Source organism: Taudactylus pleione, unplaced genomic scaffold, assembly GCF_031769625.1.
Source record: "Taudactylus pleione unplaced genomic scaffold, aTauple2 ptg000162l, whole genome shotgun sequence".
Taxonomy (NCBI): domain Eukaryota; kingdom Metazoa; phylum Chordata; class Amphibia; order Anura; family Myobatrachidae; genus Taudactylus; species Taudactylus pleione.
Genome location: NW_028284564.1, coordinates 8,215,299 through 8,236,870, shown reverse-complemented (window position 1 = coordinate 8,236,870; position 21,572 = coordinate 8,215,299). Strand labels below are relative to the sequence as shown.

The 21,572-nt window shown below is 39.7% G+C and overlaps 1 protein-coding gene across 2 annotated transcripts in view; it reads left to right on the top strand.

Moving 5' to 3' along the window:
* The window catches only part of MARCHF3 (membrane associated ring-CH-type finger 3), a 243,031-nt gene that overhangs the window by 153,232 nt on the left and 68,227 nt on the right, over positions 1-21,572 (top strand). For both annotated transcript variants that reach the window (XM_088475164.1, XM_088475165.1), the window contains 2 exons: positions 8,345-8,585; positions 18,465-18,669. In XM_088475164.1, coding sequence (XP_088331290.1) covers positions 8,401-8,585; positions 18,465-18,669 — 390 coding nt within the window. In that variant the 5' untranslated portion in view covers positions 8,345-8,400. The remainder of the gene's footprint in view (positions 1-8,344; positions 8,586-18,464; positions 18,670-21,572) is intronic.

Genomic DNA, 21,572 nt, shown 5'->3' with positions numbered 1-21,572 from the left:
TGTAGTGGCCTGTACAAGACAACACTAATAGGGGTATTCAATATGGGTGCGATAACATCGTTTTTTGCGTTAATATCGCACTTTTTAACTTTTTTGCGTTAATATCACTGGTTTTAGTTTTACACCGTATTCAATTTCAAAGACTTATCGCAGTTTTGACAAGTCTTTGATAAAAAACGGTGATAACTTTTCACCATTGAATAGGTGTCGAAAAAAAGTGCAGAATTGGGGTTTAGGGGTGCAGGCTTAAAAAAAATAGCCTGCACCCCTGAGATTGACATTTAAAAAAGAACTGTGTCAAAAAAAGTTTTTTAAAAAAATAGGGACACCCCCAAAAATGTATTTAAAAATTGGGGTGCAAAAAAAAAAAATGGGAAAAAATTGTTAAACAATAGGGAAATAGGTTCAGGGCTATTCTGCATGTATGCGGCAGATGTTTTCTAGAATAGAATTATAGCGGCAGGTGCACAAATGCAGAATTTTTAAAAACTGACTTTAGGGAAAATATGCTAGTACCCATTTTCATGTACCCCAAATTTGATGGGACCACTTAAAAAAATGGAAAAAATAACCTAAGTGCTCTTCTGCATCACTTCTTCAATGTCGGGAAAAAAGCACCTGCTGCGACTATTTAAATCCCCGACTTTCAATTAAAGGCTAAAACGGGGGTATCCATAGTGTTCCCCCATGTTTTTACAACTTTAGGGGGGTCTTACAATTATTTTAAGGAAAAATTCGTAACTTTACGCAAATCCAACTTCGGAGTTTCCCGTTTTCGTTAGTTTTATTTTGAATACGGGGATAAGCGGGAGCGCGCACCATACCTTTACGCAGAAAAAAACTCTGATATGAAACGTTAACTTCGCCAGGGAAGTTAACCTTTCATATTGAATACCCCTCTTAGAGTGCATTTGTGCACCTGCCGCTATAATTCTATTCTAGAAAACACCTGCCGTATACATGCAGAATAGCCCTGAACCTATTTGCCTATTGTTTAACAATTTTTTCCCATTTTTTTTTTTTTGCACCCCAAATTTCAAATAAATTTTTTGGGGTGTCCCTATTTTTTTTTTTTTTACTTTTTTTGACACCGTTCTTTTTTAAATGTCAATCTGTATTTTTTTTTTTTACTTTTTTGACAGTTTTTTAAATGTCAATCTCACCCCTGAGATTGACATTTAAAAAAGAACTGTGTCAAAAAAAGTTACAAAAAAAAATAGGGGTGCAGGCTATTTTTTTTAGCCTGCACCCCTAAACCCCAATTCTGCACTTTTTTTTGACACCTATTCAATGGTGAAAAGTTATCACCGTTTTTTATCAAAGACTTTTCAAAACTGCGATAAGTCTTTGAAATTGAATACGGTGTAAAACTAAACCAAGTGATATTAACGCAAAAAAGTTAAAAAGTGCGATATTAATGCAAAAAACGATGTTATCGCACCCATATTGAATACCCCTATATATATATTCCTACCTCAGTCTCATCAAAAGAACCCTTCATTTTAGTTAACCACTTCACCTTCATAATAAAACCCAATAATTAAAATGAGCCACCTTATTGTTAATATTACTTTCCCTCAGCTATACATTTTCCCCCTCCATACCCATGTACCTGTTGATTATCTGAATCTCCTGCCATATAACATGTTTAGGAAGCGGATCCTGCCACATCTGTGAGGTGGAGGGCCCATCAGAGAGGAGGCAGGGATCATGTAGCCCAGTGGTGTCAAACTCAGGCCCTTCAGCTTTTGTGGGACTACATATCCCAGCATGCCCTGCCACAGTTTTAGCATGCACAAATAGCAAAACTGTGGCACTGCATGCTGGGATGTGTAGTTCCACTGCAGCTGGAGGGCCCGAGTTTGACACCACTGATGTAGCCTGTTACAGTGCACAGCCCCTGGGACCCTCTTCCATAAAGCTGTAGTGGGCTGGGTATAAGATAGTTAGTACTACGCATTTCAGCCAGGGAAATCTTCCCATGTTCCCATTCTCTTACCACACAGACATCACAGACACATTAAGTACATTACATACGCATTCCACATTCAGCCACACTTCAAACATAAAACATTTAAAGCTGGAATTTTTTATTTATTTTTTTTACTTATATTTTTGCATTTCTCACTTTTACATGTTTTTTTTAATAGTCATGTATACTGTACATATGATATTTCAAATACAGCTTTGTGTAATATATCTTGTTAGAAAACTTCACATATAAGAAGAGAACATATATATTTTCCCAGCAATTGAATCCCCACATGCATCATCAGTCCACAAGACCAGGATTATTTGGTTTTAGTGACAGACAGTGGATTTATGAATAGTAATGCAGTCTCTGATTTCTAAGTGAGATACTGCAAGTGGCACTTTATACTCTTTAGTATGACATTGATGGAGTGCCTTTGTTGAAATGTGAGTTATTTTCCTTCACTATGATATTTTTCTTGTGACTGTACAATACGTTAAACATTTATTATTCTGGCTTGTATTTACAGTATGAAACATATACTTTTACAACTTTACACCATGAAGATTGTTTTGTTTGTTTTGTTATTGCATTTAGTTTATATATGAAGCTATGCTTGTCTATATTACTAGACTGTAGTATTCGGTTATAGCACACTAAAATTACAGTAAAGAAGTATTGGGTTATAGGCACAATTAGTGTTGTTGATCCTTGAAAATATGTTTTACAATTTTATAGTAACACACTGTTTATGAAATTCTTACATGTATAAAAAGCAAACTAAAGAACAAAGGAGATCAGGGATTAAAGTTAGAGTTTATACATTTGTTTGGACTACAAAACACTTATAATGAAGTAGTGTCTAAAGGGTGTCTCATATTTATTTATCTATATTTGACTAATTACAGTCAGTAAATGTACTGATGTTTGGTAACTAGAGGTACAATTTTCATTAGGGTGAATCTTAATGCATATGATTCAGATGATTTTAGGATATCTTTCTTAATTTATGATCAGAACAGTATTTGTAATTGTAATTTCCTTATCTCTCTTGTGACTCTCAGCCTTAGAGCTTCCATACATCCTGAGGTGCTTCATAGACAGAATTTAACATGCTTAAACTTACAATAGCCCCGTTGTATGTAGTTGCAACTTACGTACAGGCAACCACAGAAAAGTGTGAGCATGTCGTCGTAAAAAAATCGTCACTGAGGCTTTAGGACGAATTTGTGACATTAAAGCAACATGGCATGCTTTATTAAAGGATCTATTTGCCTAATATGTAATTTGTTTTATATAAAACATTCACAAATTTACATGTAAATGAATCAAGCGCTATGAGGCAACGATGTGTGAAATAATGGTTTTCTGCTAATTGAAGCAGTTTCACTGTACACCAGTATGCAGCCAAACATTTATAGTTCCAAAGATGGATACACTGATAATTGATGTCATTGTGAGGGTCAAGAAATTAACACGAAAGAAGTTCTTCACACCCCAGCCATTTATTAGCGCCTCATGATCTTTTGATGGCAATTCATATGATTAATACTTGGCTGTCTGGCGATTTCAGCACTGACTAAATTGTTTGTAGCTTTGACCATATATGGATATGATTTGATGGGTCTGCAGACCCACATTTGGCGCTGATGCTTTGCTGTTAGACTATGTGTATCACTTACAAATGAATAATAGGCAAACAAAATGTAACATGTAACTCTAAAAGCTACCCCAAGCACAAACAGATCAGGCATGGGGCAGGAACAATGGGTGGCAGTGCATGAACATGATCTACATAATTCCAGTAAATTGGATTTATTCATGCTTCCAGGTAAGAGTATTGTGCAGGATAAATATTTGGAAGGTGCACGTCATACTTCCTTGTCAGCTTGCTGAAAGATCCTGCAAAAAAACTAAATTAATGAAAACCTGACCTTAAAATAACTTGTTACAAAGAACAATACAGTAATTCTTTCCAAAGCTACAACAAATTCCGAAAATTATTCTATTGAAAAGAATAGGAACATTATTTTTCATATTGGTGAATCCGGTCATAAGATATTAACATTTGTGTGCAGTCATCTTCTGAATGCACTTACAGGCATCAGTGGCTTCGGAAATTATCGTGCCGCTTGGCACAGAAGCCAAAAAGGCCAGAGCTCGTCCTGTTTGACCACACACATTATAGACCAAATTCAACATTATTCCTATCGCTCAGCTCTTAGGTGCAGCAGCAGTGTGTAGATCGTTTCGGGTAGATAACATGCTTCCAGAATATTGTCAACATCTTCATGTCTCTTGGTATGGAAACGCTTACATATACATTTGTAAATATTGGAAGGTGACTTAAAATGCTGGAGTTGCAGACTGCAGATATTTTCTTTTCTTTTTTTGGATGAGTTAAATTCTCTGCAATGTATATCTCTTCGTTAGATAGAAATATTGTCCTGCTTGTTACGTCATTTATTCAGATATGTCATTTCAGCTAAAATTGAGGGAGTGATAATGTGGAAAATTGTGTATCCATACATTTTTATAAATCACACAAGATGATTTGGTTAGTGTATTGAATTGGCTTTTATCCTGTGTGTCAAACTAGTGTCTCTGCGAATCGGGACTGTCCTACCAGAATCGGGACAGTTGGAGGTATACCGCACAGTGGGTACGTAGAGCATATTATCAGGATGTAGGGGACCTGCAGATAAAGTACTGGACATTCAATAGTCTGAGAAAGCCCAATTAGCAATATATGCAGAGTTGCAGAAGTTACACCAGCCAATAGGAGGCGTAGGGTGGATCGAGGGTGTTCCTTGCATTAGGTAAGTTAGATGTATAAATGCACCAAATTTTACACTGCAGTATTTAATTAAAAAAATAAAAAACTTTAAATGAATACAGTGAGAAGTCCTAAAGGTTAGTGGTTTGGATTTTATTTGTTATAATTTACTGTTTTCACCATGTCCATTTTCCACAGCATCTGCCAGCCTGCAGAGCTAGGTGCAGATTTTATGTGGGTGTTTCCAAAGATCTTGAATGGGTTGTGTACCTAAACATTTCTAAGTTGACAAGTAGACACATTTTTGCAGACAAAGAAGCTGTCTAAGGCAGCACTGTGGCACAGTGGTTAGAATTGCTAGCTCATAGCACTGGGTTTATAGGTTAATTTCCAGTCATAGCCTTATATTTGCTGAGTAGTGTCTATGGTAGGGAATATAAATTGGAAACTCCACTGGGACATATTTTGTGTCCGTTACCCTTCTTATTTGTCATTTATAGACTATTTTAAAGTGCAATGATCCCAACTTGTGATGATCATACAAACCTTGGAGAATGTGCTTAGATGAAAAACAAGCTCTTGTAGTACATAGGAAAATGTTGACAGATATAGATGGGCTGATTCATTATAGTTGTTTATTCTCATTGAGTTGTCTTCTCCTTCAAACCACACATTCAGTACCTTTCACAGTCCTGCCGTTTCCACCTCAGAAATATTTCTAGGATAAGACCCTCTCTCGCCCTGGAGGCAACCAAGACTCTTCATCCATTCACTAGTAATCTTCAGATTGGACTACTGTAACCTCCTCCTATCTGGCCTCCCTAACTCCCACCTCTCTCCACTCCAATCTTTCCTCAATGCTGCTACCAGGCTCATCTTATTCTCCAATCATCTACATCTGCCTCCCCTCTCCTACAAGGTCTACACTGGCTCTTTCAGAACACAATTCAAGCTTCTCACACTCACTTACAAAGCCCTCACCCAATCCTCTCCTATTTACATCTCTGACCATATCTTCCTTCACACTCCCACCTGCCCACTTTGCTTCACAAATGCATGCCACCTCTCCTGCCAACTGATTACTTCCTCCCATTCTCGCCTCCCAAGATTTTGCCCGTGCTGCTCCCTACCTCTGTAATTCTTTCCCTATCAGACTCTCCACCTCTCTACTAATCTTCAAACGGACTCTCAAAACCCACTTCTTCATCAAAGCCACCCAGCTCTCATCCTAACCAACTGCTCCTTCCTCACTGTCTTCCTCATCTGTGTCACCACTGTCTGTCTGTCTGCCTTCCCCTTTATACTGTGTGCTCTTACGAGCAGGGCCCTCTTCCTTCATGTGCTGCTCTTTTCCGTTACTTAAACTATCTTGTACTTCTTACAATGGCACCTAACCTTTGGTCGCTGCTACCCTGTTGCTTATTTGAGTGTTACGATCACGAATTAAGCAATTATAGTATAGAACCTGCGCTTACTCCTATGGGTGTTAGGCTAGCTGCGGACACTAGGAGATGAACCCGGTCTCCTCAGTATTCAATATATATAACAAGTATGCGCCTGCGTTCAACTTGGTGGTGTGGTTCAGTACAAAACGTAATAAATTAATGTGGGGTGAAGTATAAAGGTGTTTATTGACTAATAACATGGAGTCACAGTGCTCCCTTGAATTTAGGATAGGATATATGCGTGTTGATATAAAAGTCAAGATAAATAATGCTTCTTAGCTGGCTTATTGAAGTGTAAGAAGTCTTATCGGTGTTGCACTCTGGAGGGGCGGCGTCCCGTGCCCTCCGTTCCGTCAACTTACCCTAAGTTCCTGTTAGGTGATGCGCTTCTTCGTAGATGTGCTCTTCTGGGTCCCACGATCCCGGCCAGTCATGTGGTCCCCGAACGTCTTCCGCTGCGGTCGGCCGCTCTACTCACCCGGATAGTGAGGAGATTCTAAGTATATAGAACGAATGTTTGTAAACCATGTCCTTGTCCTCCATTGTTTTGTACTGTAAGTCACTGTTTTCTTGTTTTGCTTATTTGTAAGGCGCTGAGGAACCCTTGTAGCACCATAAAAATAATTATAATAATAGTGATAATAATAATTGTTTATAACATTGTGTATATGAACTCTTTCTCCTCATTTAACATATCCTCGCTCTTATGGGGCAATTTAATTGCGGGCGATGTGAGTGATGTGCTGTCAGAATGCTGGTAATACACATTGCGGCTGCAATATCGCTCACTTTGACTTTCACCCCCATAGGAGTGTGCAGGAAAATGAGCAATATTGCTGCACCTTAAATAATTTGCTGCGTAATTGACTTGTAGTCTATTCAGCCAGAAACAAAGTCCTCTATAAAACAATACCAGGGTCTGTGGAGACCCCAAGAGACCCCATTTAGCCCCTGATGTCTTCCCTTATAACAAGCTAATCTGTAGAAGAACACACACAATATACATCACTCAAACACACACTTGTACTCTGTACAAAAACACAATCACACACACTGCACTAAAACATTTTTATTCCTATATGAAATCATGCTATTCACTTCTGCTAGTAGAATCTCATGCAGTCATACAGTGCATTTTTGAAGTACTGGTTTACTTTGTGTTCTATATTTTGAAGTTAAATAAAGATTTCTACCTTCAACTGCACCGTCACTTATTTTGGTTTTCGGGCACTCTTAAAAAAATATTTTATTTAAATGCCTTACCTACACTTCTAAATGATCATGTTTTGTGCAAGTATCAAACCAAGCCCTTTCCACATTATTATGTACTTGCAGAGAAATTATGAGTATAAAAAGTTAAATAACGGTGCAGTGCATAATAGTATTAAAATTAATTTAATGCAAGATTATGAACTGTTTTTCCCGCCAAGCCCTGCAGTGTGACAGACAGTGATAATTGATGTAAAGAGAACTCAAATTAACATTAAATGAGGCCGATTCATTAAGACTCTTTATATTAATTTAGATCCTTTGATGGCCAGTCTGCCTCACGGCCTCTGGGGTGTGGAAAACTGATTTTCTACAGCCATAAGTAACATTTCCAGTCACCTGCGTGTGACATGAATTGGAATTAGGCACAGGTCGCACTAGGAAATACTCTGTATTATCCAGAAAAGACAAAAAAAAAAACAACAACAGTAGTCTGTACATAATCACTCAAGGCAGGCGAGGAAACGGCTGTCATTATTTTAGCTGGATGTGACAGAAGCCTTGTCGTCTGTGGCATAAATAGGGGTTAAAGTCTGTTTCCCTGTGACTTATTCATTTGTGTCAGGTTGTTTTTAAAACAACACTTTTATTTCTCTCATCTCCTGAACATCTGTGCAGTGAATCCTGCATGTGACGCCTGAACGAATATTCTTCTCATTAGTCTAGAGACAATGGTCACGTTTTATTCGTGATGTTGTTTTGTGCAAATTTCTATTTTGTTCCTTATGCATCTGCCAGCAGCCTTTATGTTTTATCCTAGCCCAAATACTGTGCATGTCCACAGGAGTAAATGACTACACCTCATTTGCATTGTGCCAAATAAACGTGTTCCACGTGCCAAATTGTTAACAGCAAGCTTTGTGTTTTTTTGTTTTTTTGCAGATGGAAATACAGTACGTATACGGAAGCTATTAGCACTATAATTGCTGTCTGTCACTATGACAACAAGCCGCTGCAGTCACCTGCCTGAGGTCTTACCAGACTGCACTAGCTCAGTACCCTCTGGAAAGACAGTTGAAGATTGTAGCGGTCTTGTGAATGGACAGCCACAGTATGTCATGCAAGTTTCAGCAAAGGACGGTCAGCTGCTGTCAACAGTAGTACGGACTCTAACCACACAGAGGTAAATGAGATCTTTATTAATATTTTGTTACAATTGCTTGGCTTTTTCCTATGTAAAGGGGATGGCTTGGGGATGACTGTGCAATCTTAAAAAGATGACTCTATCAGATATCCCTATGCAGCAAATCAAACCGTTTTGACATTGATGCAAAACCAAAATTGTATGTAGCTTTTAAATCAATTAGCAGAAATATGTTGAATAAATTATACGACTGTCAGCGATTAATAATAATAACAATAATAATATCACTGTAGAACAATTTGTTGTAGATAAACATTTAAAATGTTTTTTTTTTTTTAAATGTAATGGTTTTTTAAAAGTTCTAGAATAGATTGCAACATTAGGATAAAGATGTGCGTTTTATTCTTGCTATTAACTTCCAATAAATATCAGTAAATGTACAGATCATTTCTGAATGCCTGACTGAAAGTTATATAGTTACACTGTAGTTAGCAAGTTGGCACATTCTGGAAAAAAATTAGATTGTTTCTCAGGTTAGGTAGAAGAAATTTATGCAAAGTTCCTGATAATTTGAATTAGCAGAGTTGCTTTAACTCTCTCACTCTATGTTCAAGAATTAAGGAGTTAAAATGTTTAATTTACTATTACTACTGTAATATTGTATTGTGTTGTAATACTAATAGCATGAGCTTCTCGGCAAAACATCACTGTGTGTCAGTATGTGTCTGCCAGGGAGTAGCAGTACATCTGCAATGTTGTGTATATTACAGAGATGAATAAACCTCAAAGTATCAGTAGAGAAAATAAAGGTGATACAAATCAGAGATCACAGGATCTGGTTGGAATATTGGATGTTTTTTTTATTTTTCTTTTGATTCCCACAGAAACTGAAAAAAATCTACTTGCTGATTTCTGTAATAGTTGTCTGAACGGAAGGGGTTTTAATAACTCAGAGGAAGTTTCAGCTTCCTGTATAATAATTCATTTATGAGGATGTCATTCCATGTGCGTTAATGGGAAATTAAAACACGTTTTAATATACCACAGATGGTCCCTACATCAGTATTCTAAATCTTTTCTTCCCCTACATTAGGTCTGTGATAGTTTGTTGTTGGCTTGGTGGTACAATCATCACCTGCAACATCTTAATATATGTTCCACATAGTTAAATTCCCAGCAGGTGATTGTTTCCTCCCCCAAAAAATTTCAATGTCAACAAAGCTTTTACAAAATACATCAGTCTATTAACCTTTTCAAAAACATTCTTGTGTTGTAATTAGAGCTACCTCTATGTAGTGCACTGGGATATTTCAAATAGGCTCTTGTAAGAATAATATATTGTACAGGGTGGCACTGAACAGCGGATTGCAGTTTTCATTTGGTATATATGCCCTCCTAGCAGAACTATTGGAGATAATGGAGGCGCCTGCCGCCGGGCTCCAGCTCTGAAGGGGCACCTCCTCCGTTGTCCACAACATATTCACCCCAATTAGGGCTATAACTATGTACCCGGAGTGTAATGTCACGGCCGCCCAATACATGGCATCCCTTCACGACACACTAGTGGAGAGCTCCATGTCAGACCATCAGCTGCTGCCTTCGTCTATCTATAGCAGGGTTGGGGAACCTATTTTCTGCCGAGGGCCATTTTGATATATACAGTCAGGTGCATAAATATTGGGACATTGACAGAATTTTCATATTTTGGTCTCTATTCACCACCACAATGGCTTTGAAATGAAACAAACAAGATGTGCTTTAACTGCAGACTTTGAGATTTAATTTGAGGGTAATTACATCCAAATCAGGTGAACGGTGTAGGAATTACAACGGTTTCTATATGTGCCTCCCACTTTTTAAGAGGACAAAAGTAATGGGACTATCAACTCAAAAACTATTTCATGGACAGGTGTGGGAGCAGTCTTAACTTTCCATCACACCCAAAAAAATTCTAAATCATTTAACAAAGCCGTAACTAGACATCTTGTTTGTTTCATTTCAAAGCCATTGTGGTGGTGAATAGAGGCCAAAATATGAAAATTCTGTCAATGTCCGTATATTTATGCACCTGACTGTATATAACATTATTCGCGGGCCCAGTGCTGGCCACACCCACTCCATGTGATGTCACACGGGGGCGATACCACAATCGCCGGAGATTACAGCAATGCCCGGAGCATCCAGAGGATGCTCCGCGGAGCTGTAAGGACAGACTGGCTGAAGCATCTTAAGGACGTTCCAGGTGGCACTGCTGCATAGATTCTGGCTGCAGTGTGCCATTCTAGGCACTCTGTAAGCCAGATGAGGCTAGCAGAAAAAAGCTCTGAGGGCCAGACCAAATGATTCCGGGGTCCTTATATGGCCCCTGGGCCTGAGGTTCCCCATCCCTAATTTATAGCCTGTCTACATGCGAATTGCTACATTACAGTGTCAGCGGCTGTGACGGAGGGGGGAACACAAAATTATAACTTGCCTCCAGGCGTCTGGGATGAACTTTCGCCACTGCCTCCTAGTCACAGGCACTTTATCATAATGCCTTATTAAGCACATCATAATGCCTCTACTTAAACTATTGTTCCCTTTGACCTATTGACTGAGTAATAGATATGTCCCTTAGTTGTCTGAATATCTCTGAGTGAATCGAAACTGGACTGTTTCAAATACATTTGTTTACTCTGACACTCTGTACTGACTGTAGATTGGACTCTGATTTTGCATCTGAATTGCCAACCCTGACTGTGGTCTGTAATCACCATTTTCCTGCCTATCAGCTAGGGAGATTAGGGAGACTAGGCTGAGGTCAGCCACCTGTGTGTTCCTTGCCACAAAACTGTCACTCTCTTTAGACTCAGCATCCCATAAAGTGTTTTAGAAGATCTTTGGTCCATCTACTTTTCAACATACTTTGCTGCCCTCTTCAAAAGGGCTTATTCAAGTAGATTGTTCTTACCTTTCCGATGCAGATTGCATTTTAGGAGAACCTTGGGCTTATGTGTTTGTTGTGGGACCAAGGGTCACTTTATTAATCAATACACTCTTAAGCCAGTAATACTAATTTCCTATGTGAAATTGGAGATGCCATACTAAGTGAAAATCAGTCCTCTCCTGTTAATAAAACATCTTTTAATTTTTCAGTTATTGTTTGATTAATTACACTTTTCCACCAGTGCTGATAATCTATTGATGTGGTGCCATGATGTTATGATAAATGCTGGTAACATTTAATTATAAAATGTAATAATTAGATGAAATGGTTGTCAACCTTGATACCATTGGTATACTCCATTTTAAGTATCATTTACACTGTGGTCAAACATATATATGGAAATGTAGCAAAAATCAGGAGCACAGAAATGAAAGATTTTAGAATAGGGCATTTGAAAGTTCCAAACTTGAAAAGTATAGTAGAATGGAGACTATCACGCACAGCGGGCCAAATGTTATAGGGTGAGAGTTTAGAAAATGTGAGAGTTTAGCAGTAAGCTCTCACACTTTTTAAACTCGGCCAATGTAATATAGTCTGATAGTCTGAGAACATGCAAACACGCATGTTTTACAAACTCTCACAATTTAAACTCTCATCCAGATATTTTCCCATTTTGAAGATAGAACTCGACCAATGTGAGAGTTTACTGCTAAACTCTCATTATTTTCTAAACTCTCACCCTATTACGTTTGGCCCAGTATGTTTTTCATGGGTGCCGTGGTACACATGCAGGCGTGCCACGGCTTTGTGGTCCCTGACCAAATCAAATTATTTATAGTCAATATGATAGGCAAAACCAGTGCTGGTGCCTACCAATTATAAGGTACTGTATGTGGACAAACAACCCTGTCCAGCACCACATAACTGAACCAAAGGATGGCGGTTAAGTACACTTAACTGAAGTTAATAATTTTGCTGAATTCTAATGCCGCGTATCCATTAGACGATATAATGAACGATAACTAAATAGTTTATTATATCGTCCAGTGGATATGCCGTCAACAACCAGCAATGCACGCTCCCGCTGGTCGTTGATGACGACGCTCATCGCACGTACCTGCAGGGTAACCTGACGATATTGTCAGGTTCTGCAAGTACGGGGATGAGGGAGGGTGACGTCACTGAACAATATATCGTTCAGTGTGGGTGCTCAGTGTCGTTAAGGACATTGAGCACACCACTGCCGGGGACACACCACGCAATATCGCTCATGAAGCGAATCATGTAGTGGATATGCTCCTTAAGAAAGGTCAAGTGGCATGTGGGGAAAATGAGGCGGACTGTGAAGTTGAGGATGAAGAGGGATGATGCTAGAGATCGGTAGGCCACAAAGGAGAAGGATACAGAAATCAAGGTAGGAGATGATAAAGGCGTGAATAATAGTTTTGGTGACTTCCAGAGTGTGAAAGGAACAAATACTGGGGACTGAATGTGGGGAGGCATAGACGGAGGCAAAAATGACTCCCAGACAACAGTTTTGGAATATGGTGGAGAGGGAGGTGTCGGCAAAGAGGGAGATGGGTGGATGAGAGAGCACTTGGAGGAGGGTGAAGGTGATAAGCCGGTCGTGACATCACTTATGGTGTGGGGAACAGCTGATAAAAGGTATGAGAGCATGTTGCTCTGTGTCAGACTTATGGGGATCAAATCTGAGTTGAAACCTGGACCTACATTTTCCTGCTGTTCCCCGTGGCCCAAGTGTAATTCTGCGTAACTTTTTCCTTTTTATTTTGAAATTGCAGCATGTTTGTTGTCTGTGTAATCTGCAGCCCTTTTTTATGTATACCATTTTAGTAACTAAGCATAGTACTCTCTTTTGTAAATATAGTATTCCTTTATTAGTCTATTTCATATATGCTTCAAAACCTAGTCATTAATGAAGCTATTAGATTGGTAAGGTTACGCTATAACTATTATTTATTGCTATAAGCAGGAGGCGACTGACTAACTGTGGGATAGTTTGTGTTACAGAGCCTGCACAATTGTTATAGAGTGTTTGGGGTCATGTGGTCCTTTATTTTCCATGGGTGGTGGCAGTAGAAAGGGGTATAGTATAACAGGCATTTTGATAGAATATTCATTGTGAATATTATATTCGGCTCTGCTCATGTTACATCAGGGTTTGGGTATCTGCGCGATCGCAGTCCAGACGTTAGTGTAGTGCCATGCAAGGTGATACATTCATCGCACAGGCAAAGTACAAACTCAGGAATACCTACTGGGGTCCCTGACACTGAATGACTTATAAGCGGCCTATCCATTAGCAGATAAATTTGAACAATGAACGATATATTGTTCAGTCATTCAATTTATCTGTCATGGATAGGCTCTGAACGATGACAGATGCGCACTCCCGCAGCCAACAAATTGTGTCTTTCGTCTCTCCAACATGTTGGTCAATTATCGCTTATCGCTGACAGATATTAGAAATATCTGTCAGTTTATAAGCGGTAAACGACGAACGATATTTTTAATGAAAATGAATAGAAACATTAAAAAAAAATCCACTCCCTGAATGATATCATGCAATATCGTTCGTCGGTCGTCGTTTGCAAAAATCTGTCATGTACATGACAGATATCTGTCACCGCAGCCCCAGGCATTTTCAAGGAATAAATCTTTTGTCTTTCATCGTAGAGAAAGATCTGCTAATGGATAGGCCCCTATAGGATGATCTCTATAATTGGTCAGGGGGTAGCCATGATTGATGCAATATCAGTGTATGGTCATTTGAGATGGAAATTATGCATCACTGTAGTCATACTTTAACAGAAAATTATGTTTGGCTCCATGACTCAGACAATATTTTTTCTGCATTCTCAATTGTATTTAAAATATGCAGCCAACACACATACTGTATATGCATGTACTCTCAAATCGTTGAATGTGGCATTTAATAGTAATAGTTTCATTTGTATAGCATTGTGGCTCTTTAAAGTGATACTGAATTATTATTTATTTTTACTGAACTAGAGTGATCATATTTCAACATGTTCATTGCAGATTTCTGTTCTATGAGAAACTAAACCTTTTAAGCTCTTTTGCACAGATGTCATATAACAGAAGCTTTGCTGACACCAATGTGTATGAGAATTCAGTAAGAAGATACTTTTCTAAATTAAAAAAAAGAAGCATCTTGGTTGGCCTCATTTCTAAATGACATGCCTTCAGCCAACCGTGACTACTAAAGTGGAAAAATACCATTAATGAAAATGCATTACCATGCAAGCCACAGTATTCAGAGTCGCTCTGCTGGCATATCACATACCCTTGTCCCAGGACATATCTCTTACCGCATCCACAACAATTGTCATGAGCCTCAAAATAGCACTGATTTACTCAGTTTTATGGTTACTCACAATTAACACTCAGTGGTCAAACACACATATGAGATTGTAGCATTAATATATTGTGCACGCTTTTAAGATGTAAGATTTTAGATTATTACTACAACTAAATAATTGTCTCTACTCAGGTCAGGTCTCTACTCAAGTTTAAAATATATATATATATATATATATATTTATTTATTTAACACATAGGCATTAGCTGCATTAGGCATTAGTCTTAGCAGACCCGAAAAGAAATCCCCAATAAGTGGGGCTAATTAAAAAGGGTCCGATATTCAATTAGCACCCGTTAATTTTATGGGGCTAATGGAATCCTCCCCCAAGTGATATTATCTTCTTTTTAGAGAATAACATTATTGTTAATGGGGATGTTATTGCTTCCTACTGCTAAATGGATCAAAACAGAATCTAAGAGATATTCAATTTAAGGAACATACATAGCAGGAGGTTATACTCTATAAGCGACTTTTTATCACCTACTATATTCTAAATCTTTTGTTTTAACATATTCTCAGTTCTTAGTCAGTATTGCGGACCACTCCTTTTCTAAATACTTTGTCAAAGGGATGTCCCAAGGGCATTGTGATTGGAGGCACCACCCAGGGTCAGACTGGGGTCAGGCCCGGTGCCCAGCTTTCTACTCCCAGCCTTCCACTACTGTGATGTCATGTCACAAGTGCAGGGGGTGTTGGGGCAACCCTGGGTGCAAAGGTTCCTTGGTATGGCACTGCTTAATCAACATGGATTCACAGAATTCCACTAATTCTTCTTGGAAAGACCAAAAAGACCACATAATCAAGGGCTATGGTTGCTGGAGAGTGATTGGTGCCGGTCTTGAACACTACATTTTTGGCACCCCAAAATATATAATTTCACACCTTTAGTGGTGCTTAAATCACTCTCTGGGCTTAATAAAGACCCAAAGAGAAGTTGAAACGCATTGGCTGTTGACTGTGTGGATCAAAGAAGGACATCTCCTTGTAAGCATTGGGGCCCTTTGACCCAATCCCTCATACACGTCCGGAAGTTTTCAAGGTCCGGGTGTCAAGGGGCCCCTCTGTTTATACCTATGGTATGAACTTCTTTTATCATATTTCATAAGTGTTTTTACTGTACACCGCCTTTATATATTGCTTGGAGTTTTTTTATTCCATTTTAAAAGGGTAAAATCCTATATGTTTACAAATAAACCATTTTTAATGTGACTTTAGGTATAGTGTATTGGATTGTGTTTTATATGATTTTATTCATATATTGTCTTATACATAGGAGGTTTTAGTGCCAAAAAATACCCACCTTTCCATTTATATTTATGAAGCGGTGGGTTGCAGCTGAAAATTTAAGGTACTCACATTCAGTGTAAAACCTGGTGTGATTTACACTGAATGGTAGTGCCGCTTTAAATTTTCAGATTCTCTCTGTCTATAGGCTAGACCTCCAAAGTGGTTTTAAGAGGATTATCATAGAGATCCACTTGTTTCATTCAGCAGAAGGTAAAAGTCAATGCATGCTGTTGTGGCAAATGATGTTTGTGACAGATAACTGTGTGTTCCATAACACAAGCACCTTCGGAGATATGAGTTAGAATGGGTTAGGGCAGTGGATCCTGCCTAATGTAGCCTAATATAGTGATCTGGAAAATATTAGCTCAGGCGCCAGTGGGGGTGTAGTGATCTGGATCTACGAAATTATTTCTCAAATTTATCTTATTCTTATTTTATCTTATTTTTATTTATATTTATACTTCACTGATAACTTCTTCACAAAAGCTTCTCTAATTATTTACTAGGTGTTTGCTGTACTGTACTCAGTGCCTGATTCATTACAGATCGCTATTGCCATCGCAGCTGCGATTACGTACGCAGACCCTCTGAGAAAATATGCTAATGTTTGCAATCGCAATGCCGTCGGAACCAACATAAGAATGCCCACTTCCCCTTACTCACTTCCATAATAACTTGCAAGTCTTCAAAACCATCGGTAACACTGAGTACCATCGCAGCCTCACCCACACTTGCACAAGCTCTGACCTTACTCAGAAATTGCTAACCTCATCGCATGCAGTGAAAGCTCAAGCTGCGTATACCATCGCAGTGGCTAATTTATGCACGCCCTTGTAACGGCGTTCAAACACATAGAAACACCTGCGCTTCGCCGACCACCCCTCGTCAACACTCTGCATGCGTAATCGCAGTTGCAAAAATCGTAATGAATCAGGCCCTTAGAGCGTATTTGTGGCTTCCATAATTTGAAAAACTGGAATGCAGTTTGCTCCCATTCTTAAAGCTTATTAGGTACCAAATGCTGCCAAACATGTATGCGAAAATATATAATTTATGTTATCCCGATTAGGGGCTGATTTAAGGTTAGAAGCAAAACCAGCTACTGGGCGTGAAATGTGTGGGATGTATTAAACACAACCTGAGTTAGAGCTCAGTGGCGTATGGCCTAGTCCAGTTTTAACTTAAGTGAAAAAATGGATCTGGCCGATATGTCTGTGTAGCCAGCAAGATCATGCAGCATTTCCCCTGCAGGCAAAGAATCTTTGCATTCGTACTCCTTGCATTACAGCTTGTTTAACTAGGTTGCAAATTCTGCTCCTGAATCTGTATCAGCAACTTAATTTGACTTCTTGACAAATATACTTTCCAGGTTCTAGATTTCAAGTGAGAAAAAATCATGACTGTCTTGGAAAAATGGGCTATGCAGGGTATTGGCGCATTTATCTCCTCAGAGATAGATGGAAGAAGGGATGAGATACCTCAGAGATAGATGGAAGAAGGGATGAGATACCTCAGAGATAGACGGAAGAAGGGATGAGATACCTCAGAGATAGACGGAAGAAGGGATGAGATACCTTAGAGATAGATGGAAGAAGGGATGAGTTACCTCAGAGATAGACGGAAGAAGGGATGAGATACCTCAGACATAGATGGAAGAAGGGATGAGATACCTCAGAGATAGATGGAAGAAGGGATGAGATACCTCAGAGATAGATGGAAGAAGGGATGAGATACCTCAGAGATAGACGGAAGAAGGGATGAGATACCTCAGAGATTCAGGAAGAAGGGATGAGATACCTCAGAGATAGACGGAAGAAGGGATGAGATACCTCAGAGATAGATGGAAGAAGGGATGAGATACCTCAGAGATAGACGGAAGAAGGGATGAGATACCTTAGAGATAGATGGAAGAAGGGATGAGATACCTCAGAGATAGATGGAAGAAGGGATGAGATACCTCAGAGATAGATGGAAGAAGGGATGAGATACCTCAGAGATAGACGGAAAAAGGGATGAGATACCTCAGAGATAGATGGAAGAAGGGATGAGATACCTCAGAGATAGACGGAAGAAGGGATGAGATACCTCAGAGATTCATGGAAGAAGGGATGAGATACCTCAGAGATAGACGGAAGAAGGGATGAGATAGACGGAAGGGATGAGATACCTCAGAGATAGACGGAAGAAGGGATGAGATACCTCAGAGATAGATGGAAGAAGGGATGAGATACCTCAGAGATAGGCGGAAGAAGAGATGATTTTTATATTTTGACAGAAAACTATATTGCTTTTTTTACAGCACTTTCAATGACCGCCCAATGTGCAGGATATGCCATGAAGGAAGTAACCAAGAGGACCTTCTCTCTCCATGTGAATGTACTGGAACACTAGGGACAATACACCGCAGCTGTCTGGAGCACTGGCTTTCATCCTCCAACACCAGCTATTGTGAACTCTGTCACTTCAGGTTTTCTGTTGAGCGAAAACCTAGACCATTAGTAGAGGTCAGTAACTGCACATTGCCTGGATTATTCTGCTATGTTCATCTCATTTATCTGAAACGTGCTGCTATCTAATGACAGAATTTATACAGCAACAGAAGGCCAGGAGACAACGCCAGGAAGCCCTAGCATTAGTATTCTATCATCATATGTATAAGGTATAGAGACAGAATATGAATATAGGGCCTGATTCAGCAAGGAACGCAGTTGCTTATACGCACGCAATCGGCCGTTTAATTCGCACTGCACATGCATATGCATGGCAGTGCGCGAACCAGACGCTGAGATCGGGACTACGATCGCAGAGGCTACGCAGACCCATGGCAGAGTGATTGACAGGAAGTTCCGTTTGTGGGTTGGTGAGGGGATTGTCGTGCGATCGCAGGCATGCCAGTGCGTTTCAACGCCATTGCATGGGCGTGCATAAATTAGCCACAGCGATACCATACGCAGCCTGAGGTCTCATAGCGAGCGCTGAAGTTAGCAATTCCTGACTGAGGTCTGACCTGCTTTAACTGTACATATAGGTCCGATGTTACCGATTGTTTAGCTATGTTGTCAAAGTATACGGATGTAAGTAAGGGGAAGTGGGCGTCCTTATGTCAGGCTGTGATCGCAATGCGAATGCAAACATTTACATTTCACCGCTAACATTAGCAACTGCGTTGTGTGCGTATAAACAGAATAGCAATCCTTGCTGAATCAGGCCCAGAGTTCTTTGCTCCTGACACAATACAAGTCATAGGTCAAAGCAGAGTCCCTGGTATTTTACTTCCATGAAGCTTAATATTGTTTTATGACAGTGATTTAGGAAAGACTAAATCTGCATTGGCGTAAAGGACAGATACTTATATGTTATCCATTCATTCTATAATGTGTTCAGTACCAGGCAATGAGAATAATCTGTTTTTAAAACTCATGAGAGGTGAAACCCATTATGTTTTTTTAAATATGTCTTTACTAATTTGATTACGTAAAACTTGTTCCCCTGCATTTCTGAATTCCCAGTCATTAGCTTAGTACTTTATCCATTTGTTTGAATCATTTACGCTTAATTAAAAGGTCTTCTAAAAAGGTATCTTAGCTTTCAATTCATATACTTGTGTCCTGGGCAGTCTGAGGAAAAGACTATGGGTGGGCGATAACCTCAGAAGCTGCCAGCTTGATGCACAGTAAACCATGAGTCCTGCTGCTGGACTATGTGGGTTATTTTTGTTTCTTATTGGTGGTGCTGAATGGAATCTCTTGCTTAGATTAGCAGCAGATTGATTGCTGCTTTTGTTCCTGTTGCACTGAATCCAGTAATAAAGCAGCTTTGATTTTTCCTTTCAACTATTTTTTTCTGGGAAAGAGACTGGTAGCGTTCACTTCCCTCTATAAAAAGACCAGTGTAGGAGATCCAGAGAGCCATTTCTCCTACATTTGATGGCCTTGGTGATTGATTGCCTCTTAAAGGGACATACACAATCACTTCACTGCTTTCCAAAGACTACTGTTGTAATACAAAATCATATAAACATGTTGTTTAGGCAGATGCTCACCTGCAGCTGGTGCCAACGGCAGCTTAATACCAGGTTCCAGCAAGCAAATGCTAAACAGCAGCATTAGCTGCCAGCAGAGCCAAGTAAAGTAGCAGTGTGAGACTCCTGGTTCCAGGCATCCTGAAATACTGTAGGAGTTATTGTTGTTAGGGGAAATTATTTTACAGTGATCTGACATTTGTGGGCAATAATAAAGTATGCTAAAAAAAAGTGAATGTATTACAAAAAAGTCCCTCTCCCAATAGCCTCGTACATTTCTGTTTGCATTTACCAGTGATTTTTCTTTTCACATAAGATAACAAGTTTAGAAGTTGTGGCATTAAATAAACCAAAATCATAAAAATAATCCTAATCTCCAGCACAAATTTACTTGGGGTTCCCTCTATAGCAGTGAGGTGGTCAACCATCCGGCACAATACAACATTTATATCTCTATTATTTACTAACTTTTATTATATAGCACCAGTATAGTCTACAGTGCTTTTCAGTTGGGGTTTTTAGTTCCTCCAAATGCAGAACCCCTTCTCAGGCTGAGGCTCAGAAAGCCCAACCGCATACATAAAGCATGGATTACTAGAAAGTACTCTCTCTGGTCCTGAGTCAGAGTGGCATGTAATGCTGCCACCGATGTGTCAGAGGCTGTAGCTATGGATTAGCGGGCTCTTTAGAGTTGCACGGAAGTCATCCAGATTTCCACTTGTATCTAGATGGGTGTAACTGGGCCGCAACAGGATGTTCGCAGCTAGCATAAATTTGCCATGGAGGTGTCATGAGCGTGTACAAGGCTGCAACAGGGCCCAATTGCACCCTGTGCCTGACTCGCCCTCTAAGCGTCATGACATTACGCGCATGACGTCATTACGTCAGGCAGACGGGGCATGACCGACAGCTCTGGTTTGTGCAGTGCTGATTGGGCATCCTCTGGACCCCCGATCAGCTGCATATACTTTGCTCCACGGGTGCTGCAGCAGCAATCCAATTCCAGGCACTCTGCTAGCCAGGAGTAAGGGCCGTGGGGCAGCGTCGGTGCCACCCACAGATCCTCTACTCTGTTCCTGCAGCACCGGTCTCCCATAACTAGTTATGGCCCTGAACGTGTACACAGAATTATGGGTTATTTAGTAGTGAGCATGCAGAGAGCATACGGAGAGATTCAGACAGTTCTTTTACACCAAAGGTAGCGCCGGTGCTGATGTATGCTGATAATGATGGCGGCTGCTCTCACAAGTGGATGAATAGGGCAGGCGCAGCGACTCTGAGTACAGGCAGAGCCCCGTAGCTATTTGCATGCCCTCTGTATAGAAACTCATCAGCTACGTTTTCAGTAAGATTCTGTCATGTATCTAATACAATTTACAATGTAGT